This window comes from Periplaneta americana, chromosome 9 (assembly GCF_040183065.1).
Source record: "Periplaneta americana isolate PAMFEO1 chromosome 9, P.americana_PAMFEO1_priV1, whole genome shotgun sequence".
Classification (NCBI taxonomy): Eukaryota; Metazoa; Arthropoda; class Insecta; order Blattodea; family Blattidae; genus Periplaneta; species Periplaneta americana.
This window is the reverse complement of record NC_091125.1, coordinates 146,197,892-146,207,076: the sequence shown is the minus strand read 5'-3', so window position 1 is coordinate 146,207,076 and position 9,185 is coordinate 146,197,892. Positions and strand designations below refer to the sequence as shown.

At 32.4% G+C, this 9,185-nt stretch overlaps 1 protein-coding gene across 2 annotated transcripts in view; it reads right to left on the bottom strand.

Annotated features, from left to right (window-relative positions):
- Positions 1-1,632: 1,632 nt before the first annotated feature.
- LOC138706597 (protein rhomboid-like) overlaps positions 1,633-9,185 on the bottom strand; it is a 411,976-nt gene continuing 404,423 nt past the window's right edge. For both annotated transcript variants that reach the window (XM_069836095.1, XM_069836094.1), the window contains one exon: positions 1,633-8,074. In XM_069836095.1, coding sequence (XP_069692196.1) covers positions 7,833-8,074 — 242 coding nt within the window. In that variant the 3' untranslated portion in view covers positions 1,633-7,832. The remainder of the gene's footprint in view (positions 8,075-9,185) is intronic.

Sequence of the window (9,185 nt, the reverse complement as noted above, 5' to 3'; positions counted from 1 at the left end):
TAGTGGGGGAAAATTCAGGAAAAAAATAGATAGTAGGGGGGTCAAGGATATCAATAGGAAGTGAAGTGAGGGGAGTATATAAGTGTGGGGGACAGTAGTGGAGAAGTGGGGAAATGATAGATAGATAGATAGATAGATAGATAGATAGATAGATAGATAGATAGATAGATAGATAGATAGATAGATAGATAGATAGATAGATAGATAGATAGATAGATAGATAGATAGATAGATAGATAGATAGATAGATAGATAGATAGATAGATAGATAGATAGATAGATAGATAGATAGATAGATAGATAGATAGATAGATAGATAGATAGATAGATAGATAGATAGATAGATAGATAGATAGATAGATAGATAGATAGATAGATAGATAGATAGATAGATAGATAGATAGATAGATAGATAGATAGATAGATAGATAGGCTGGTGAACGAGAGGTGACAAGATACATTTAAAGGGAACATGAGTGGAAGAGAGGATGAAGTAAGTGATGACTTACATAAATTCGCTATGTAATAAGTTGGGAAGAGAGCATGAAGTAAGTGATGACTTTCATAAATTTGCTATGTAATAAGTTGAGATGGCACTGTATACAAAGTATATGAAGTGCCATCTCACCAGAAGTAAGTGCTTATCGACAAATATCATATCATATCATATCTCATATCATATCACATCACATCATATATCATATCATATCATATCATATCATATCATATCATATCATATATCATATGAATGACATTTCTGTACCTTTAAATAATTCTGAATTAATGCCATATTTTTCTTTCCGTTTTTATTTATATAGGTATTTTAATGATCCATTGAATCCTAGATCATATACACCCAGATTGCTCGCCCTTATAGGCTTTGACGGAAACAACTTTTGTCAGGTTTACTATGCTGCCATCTAGTTGTTACATAAGGAGTCACGTAATAACTCCCATTTGAATTGCATTAGCGACTGTACTGCCATCTCGTTTTCGTTTACGGCGGACAGATGGTGATCCTGGCAGTTGTTCTCTTCGAAGTGCTACCAATTTTAACATAGGGATGATCAATCTGTAATATATATGATTCAGGATTGAACCAATCTAGTGAAATACTATACAGAAGTCTAAAATTATGTTCATTTGGTTTCATTCAAGTGAACATATTTCAGTAACAGGTATAGAATGGGAGTTTTTAATCTCACAAACATTAATATCAATAAAAGAAACTATTTTCCAAGTCAGTTTCTGTTTTATTAAAGCTCGATATGTTGTTATTTTCCTCTCAACATAACTAGGCATGTTGGGAGAAACTTTCAGTGCTATGGTATGTATTTACAATGTTGGAATTTCATTACTGGCAGTAGTATGTCAAACAGATGAGCTTGACAGTGTTGTCGGTATCGGTACAGTATATGGAATTGTAACTTCATGTTCAAATTCATTATAATATTATACAAAAACAAAAAGAGCTTCCTATATTAAAATACGGTATGAAGCTGCCATATTATCTTGAGGTAATTGGTACAATAATAATAATAATAATAATAATAATAATAATAATAATCATAATAGTAATAATAATAATAATAATAATAATAATAATAGTATTTGGAAAACAAACAATGTACGAGTGTGACGTAATATATAAATATATAATTAATAATAATTACAGTAATTATACATTAATTGAGCCTACAATAGTTATGTATAAATACTACCATGTATTTTAATAGTACTGTAATTGTTTGGTGTTGTCACTGGAACCAAAAGCCATTGTCTGTTACTCTGTTTTAACATGTCTTGAAAATGACAAACACTTACGCATTTCTAAAATTTAGTTACTTTCTCTTCTGTAAGCATCTGTTCACGAATTCTATGGATTTATAATAATTAATATTACAATTAATTACAAAATCTAAGAAACTGGAACAACAACGTCCAAAATTTCAATTCATTGTAGACAGAAATATATACAGCCGTTATTTTCCTGAACTTTGGACACACTCCACTATGTTTGGAATTAAGTAATTTACATTTTTTCTGGCATTCAGACACCATGTTAACGGTATTAGAGTTCCCTGCAGTTTATTGGTTGCAATTAATGCAGTTATACTGGTATGCAAAACCACAATCATTTTTGAGAAGCAGATGATTTTGATTAATTGTGTAAGCTCTTCTGCAATTGTAAATATGTAACAACAGAAAGTGAAGAGTTATTATTGAAGTATGCAACTTTATTTTCAGTAATTTCCTTTCTGACGCTTCTCGCAACCAACTTCGTAAAGGCTACTTTCATGAACGTTGGTTAGATTGAAAGTTAGTGTTCTTTATAGTGATTATTAAGACGTATACATCTTAACCTTAATTTTATTTCAAGATAAAAGTTCAACTTGCCGTAACAGAATCAAAAAGTTTTTGAGTATTCAAACAAGATTGATTCTAGGTAGATAAGGCTTGCAAATTATTGTACTACCTGGGATAAAAGACACAATTTGGTTAAGAACTTTTTTGAAATTTATACCGTTGGCAATAGTTCCAAAATTTGTAATTACACAGTTGCAGGTTTTTTTTGCATAAGATGACATTAAAAAAAATCTTCCTTCTATCATATCCAGATACTCTGTGAATTTAATTCTTTAGTGCATACTGGTATATAAATACTAGTATGTCTCAGGCAAATTACTTTTTACATTTTAACCTTTATTTATTACAGTAGTTTACAGATTTTCAAAAAGGAAAACAAATATTCTTATTTGCCATCTTACTTTTCCAGTAGGCTACATTAATCGAATTCTATACAAGATGATCTCGCATAAAATTATTATTTCTAACATATCACAGATAAATTACAAAATTATAATACTCACAAAATTATAATATGCATTAACAATATTTAAGAGAATTATTTGCCTATGTTCTGTGATTCTTTAGTCTAATGTTGGAATTCAAAGCTTTGGTTCGAAAATGCCTTAATGAAGTTATTTTCAGTACCGGTATATATATTTTTTTTGCCTTGTTGATGCTCCTCATAAATGCAACTAGTAATTTTGGAACTTGCACAACTCAAATTTATTTTTCTACTATGACATGAAGCTTTCCTAAGTCGGAGTTAGAATTATATTATATTGTCCCTGGATTTTACTACAAAAGGCAAATATGCTTGAATGGTCGAGATTTTCTGGATGTGGTATAAGGAATGTTTTTTTTTTATGTTGGTACTGAAAGATTTGTTATTCCAAATACAAAAGTCTATGTATAACAATAGACGTTTCTGCTACAGTGAATCTTCTGCTCAATATAATATGAAAATAACATAAAAACAACTGAAACAATGAATGTGTCACTCCTCTTTCTGATATAATTTACATTGTTACTATAAATAAATAGTTGTGAAAATGAAAGGAATTTTACAGAAGTTTTTTTTATGATTCCAGTGGAGCTGATATAATGTGCGGTATTTATAATTGAGGACCTAACATTCTAAATGTGCTAAGTGCCAAAAACAACTTTCTGAGATATTGATGAAAAACACACTATGAAATGCATGTTGAGATACCTACAACACCATCTTTTGGCGCATAAATGAGTCGCTTACAGTTGAGCTATGACAAAAACAATTTACAGTAGAATCCTTCTTAACTGGCACCGAAGGAACCAAGCTAGTTCCGGATACGAGATTTTTCCGGATAATTGAATAAATACCGATATATACAAAAAAAAAAAGTTCGTATTTCATGGTGCCAAATCTTGAAACTGCAGCCATGTGAAACTTATTTCTCTATCACTTGCTCATAACTGAATAAACATAAAAACTGTGTGGATTTTCCTTATTAAAACACATCACACAACGCAAATAATACACTAATTCTAGGTTGGAATATTCACTGGAAATGGAAGTTCGTGCGAACTTCCTAATGTGGCAACACTGATGGCCCGAACATAACTGAATAAACATAAAAACTGTGTGAATTTTCTTTATTAAAACACATCACACAACACAAATAATACCAGCACGCAAATTTTAGATTCTAATATTCACTGAAAATGAAAGCTCGTGTGAACTTCCTAATGTGGCAACACTGACGGCCGAGACTGTGGCAATCTGGCAGATTTAAACTTTTTTTTTTTTGGCCCACCCAAAAGTGCTGTTGTTTTAATATTGCCAGTTATTTGGGTACCGGTTACGAGGGATTTTACTGTAGTGTGATATTCTCATATGGACGTTTCTCCCTTAGATTGAATAAAACTAAATTTAAAAAATTGGCACTTAGCACATTTAGAATTTTAGGTCTTCAATTGCTATATCACTAAATCCAAAACGAAAATCTACGAAGTTCTCATAAAAAATTCTGATGGAAGCTTCAGGATATCTGTTTTCTCTCTAGCTTCTTGGTTTGGTATATCTAACTGAAGTTTGAAATTTGCAGTACCTTTCAGTGACAACTGCACAACGATACTTCGTCACTTCTCTAATATTTACTTCAGTTTTTATAAATACTTTTTGTAGCGATTTCATTACCCACTGGCAGGGATTACCACTCTAACAAAATAATCTTTTTTTTCTAGAATAGTAATATTTTTGAGGTGTGCCTACTTTGAGCTACAATAGGCCATTAATATTATTGTTAATTTTTTTACCACTATTCCTAGGAAAAAAATATTGTGTCGTAGTAGGAATTAAGATGAAAACAGATTAAATACTCGTATTTTGTTAACTGCAATAAAAATTTGCTCTTTAAATGTAAACATTTCTCGAGAGGAAATTCCAGCCACGTAAGACTACCCCAGACAGAGATAAAAATTAAGAAAGAGACACTACGAAGTTTTCCTATGAAGTCAAACGATTTCTTCGTTTAAAATTTTGAAGGCTGTACTGAATTTCACCCGCTAGTGCATGGGTTGGGTCTATGAGATCCATATGCGAATATTTTGTTACATTTCTCACAGATAGCAAAAGCTTATTACTTGTGACTCTCAGTAGCTTCCTGTTGAAACGTGTTTGGCACACTTGTATAGAAGAATATCGTTTAGTTTATGTTATTTGTGGTACAGTACTAGTTGTACTGATGTGTTGTGTGGGTCTGAAGGACCTAGTCCGTGCATTCATGCAAGTTCTTTGAACGAAATCAGTTGAACATTGCAGGCTTCAATTCATGTTTGATTTTGAAGGCCAAGAATCTAGATTTTCCATATGTCAAGAACAGAGGACACTTTCTGAAGAAATTAGTGTTCGATCTGACAGAAGAACAAATGAAAGAAAAAGCTCTTTCAAAGAACGTTCGTCATATTGCGAAACTAGTAGGCTACCAAGTGTGGAAAATGTAAGTGGTGGAAATAAAAGAAGCAAAAGAGGCCGTTGTGCATTTTGCAAAGACAGAAATACCTGATACTCATCCTATGTAACAGGTATCTGTGTTTAGAACATTCATCATTCTTGTGCTGTGACTGTAAAATGGATATGTAAGTTACATTATCATGTGATAAAGTTAAAGTGCGATTTTTATTTGTTTATGCTCCTCGAGTTTTGAGTTTCTCGTTTTAATTACAAATTCATATTTGAAATTTCTGTATTTGTGACAAAAAATGCTATGACTCATTTGAATATGTTATAAAATTATGAAAGTCGTGGAACTCACAAATTTATGAAGTTAACTTTGCAGGAAAATAAAGCTGATATTCTGAACCATTCTCCTTTCTCTTAAATTTTCTAATGAGGACATTAACAAAATTTGTCTAACGGTATTGAGAGATTCATTATCCATTTTACACAATCACTTGTATAACACTACGTAATATATATATATATTTTTTTGCTTCATTTCATTACTCTTCATTGTACTTTCATCTCAAGTTTCTTCGAAATCAAATTGTAGGCCTACTTTATTTTTAAATTTATCATTGTTCCATATTCTCTCCGCAAGTCATATTGCATTTTATTTTTAATTTAACCTCTGCTTTGTATTCTGGATCCTAGTGGTCAGCTGTAGATGTCGGCCAGATGTCCCAAATTGTGGAATTAGTAGTATGATTGAAATAAATATATATTTTCATATTTACAAAATGGGTCTGAGAGACCCAGCCCGTGCACTTGTGTAACTTTTCAGGACCCGTTCATGGCTGGTTAATTTCCATTTTCTTCTTCCACTGCATTTTATCTATAACATTCGGATACCCTTTTCATTATTTCTGTTCTCTTCTCATACATTTAACGAATTTATTCATTTTTTTAGAATGAAGTACCAGATTAAAGATTTAATTTTCAGACTAACGAATACTCGAAATTATATTTATTGCTCATTTCCGACTATTGTTTCAAAGTTCTTTCTTTCTTCTCTCCAGGCCAAAATAAAGGTTTCTTTCATGAACCATTTTATCATGAAATAACTTCTTTCTTCTGAAAAAGAAAATGATGGCTGTTTCAATCCCTGCCTTTGAGTAAAATATTATAACACATTTTGTTTAACAGTCTTAATTTTTTAATCTACTCTAGATGTTAACTGAAATTAGTGTTTTGAAGATGTTCATTAGTTCACAATGTTTTTACTTCTTTATTAAGAACAAAAGGGAACAAACATGACGCCTGAAGATTAGTTTACTTAAATTGCATTAAGACAGTCTCATGAGACTTCCAAATCACAAGCAGTTCTGTACCTATCAACTTTACAAATGCAACAGAACTAAGTTCACGCTTCTTTGGTATAAAGACGAGAATTTCCTCGTAAAATAAAGGAAAAAAATAATATTATGATTCATCATAATGTGTGTAGTAATAGTCGATTGTATCAGTTCCTAAGATATATACATAACACTCATAAATAAACAACAAGGAAAAGAGAGCCATCATCGAAGAAATTTGACAGCTTATTAAAGAAGTGACCATTGTCTCTAATATCCTATTAGGCTGACTCTCATCTTTTTTTTTTTATATCTTTACTTTCATGATTTTCATCATGTACTACAACAGTCACTCTGTTTAGGATATATTCAGAAATTAAATATGACATTATTTGTTTTCCTTCCTCACAGCGATTTTTTTACACTTTTTTTATTTTACTTTTGACTAGCATCAATCATCACTTTTCACTCGCAACATTCGCTGCACTCACACACACTTGCACATAGATGGAACCCAAATTCTAAACAATATTGTTTACATCTGTTCACTCATTGAATTCAAAACTACCGTAATACTTAAATAACCAATAGGATTCATCACACACTATCGCAATAGGGTTTGCATAATGGAGGAAGATCTCTATAGATTTCAGTTTCATTACTGAATTTCTTAGTCTCCTTTATATGGAAGTTTTTCTTTGTTTAAGGGCTTACCATCTAGCTATGGCTAAGCTGTGGTGCCATCTTTCGTTACATCATAAATACATCACCCCCAATATTTCCTTCCACTCTGAAATCAATCCTGCTGAAAATAGAAGCCTGACAAGGAGGGGGGGGGGGTCTATGATTAACGTTAAACTAAGAAGGCCAGCCCTATTCGATACATCAATCACCACACTTCAGGTGACTACATAGCTCAATTTAAATTCTTGATGCCGTGGTAAATCTAACACAGTTGGTAATACTGACTTTTATACATCATATATAACAATACACATTGTTCTGATTTCTTGTCTGTTATTATTACTCATATTTCCATATATAATAACATTATTTTGAGATAGTTCTGGTGAAATATTCGCATTTCTACAGTTAACTGTCTCATCGTAGGCAATCGCAGCCATGTTTTTTTTATAACGTTAACAATGTGGTAACAATGACATTAGTACGATTCCACTGGCCACCACGATAACAGCTTCTTCTGCTTAGTATCATCAAGGATAACCAGGGTTGAACACATTGAAGAGGATAGCGAAGATGGTGCAGGCTGCATACACGCCGAGTGCCACCCACCACATCAGTTGCTCATGTAACTTCTGCTCAAAGTTCTTGAGAACGAGGAGGCCTATGGTGAGGCCCGCCAGGGCGCCTGTGAGATGCGCCACGTACGAGACAGACGGACCTGGTTGTTCTGCTGCATACCTGTCATACACTGCAAACCCGACATCTGCACTTGCTGCAACAAAATCAAGAACATCATTATTTTTTCATTCCTTCTAGCTCAGAATTAACAATTCTTGTTTAGTACATTAATCAGAAAGTGAAGTTCCTAATGTCATATACAGTTTTGTGTGCCGTAAAGTGGGGTGACTTTGAACACCGAGGTGACTTTGAACAGCAATTTAGCGCCTTTCTAAATTAAATGCTGTACCCAATTGCGAAAAAACTGTTTAAGTTGTCAATAAACTAGTTCAATTTCTTCGTGATAGGGTACAGCATTTAATTTAGAAAGGCGCTAAATTACTGCTCAAAGTCACCCCACTTTACGGTACCGTATAATAAAGAAGGTGTAAATTAGCAGTCAGTACAAAACCTTAAGCTTTGAGTGGAATACACGGGTCTATATCATGCATTTTTTCCTTCACATTAGTCCCGTCATTTGTCCGGACATACTGCAGCCTTAGGCTTTTTGTGCTGCCTATGTTTAATTTAAAATTGATTCATCAGCCCTGTTTTCTTGATTAAAGTGTATAGTCCAGATATAGAACTTGGTTCAAAATCTTTTGCTTCTAGAGTAGATTATCCCTTCTTCCAGCCTCTTGTCCCTGTCCCGAGAAAAGTATGCTCGGGATGCCAAATGTCTCGTTTTTTTTTTTTAAATGGCGTCCCGTTTCCCTTAATTATTGTTGAAATATTTATTTTATTTTATTTAATAATCACGTAAAACATTGTTTAATTCTATATTGTTTCCATCAGATGTCATCGTAATGAATTCCATAAAGGCAAAATGAATCACAAAATTTCATTTCAAAAATGTGTCTTGCATGGATTTCTATAGTTTCCTGAAGGAAATTCCAACATTTCTAGAGCAAATTCACTCATCAAAGAAATATGATGCTGATTGTACAGTTGATCTTTATGGAGAATGTTAAAATAGTTAAAAGTTCAGAATACATGACATGGATATAATGTAAGGTCCAATTAATTTGAAGTATTTTTAAACAGATAAGTTAATCTAATTAATCCAGACTAGTTGCAATATAAAATAATGGTTAACAATGACTTAAGCCAAGTATCCATGCTACTCTATTATGTACAATTATTAGGCCTATAGTCTAGTTATTATA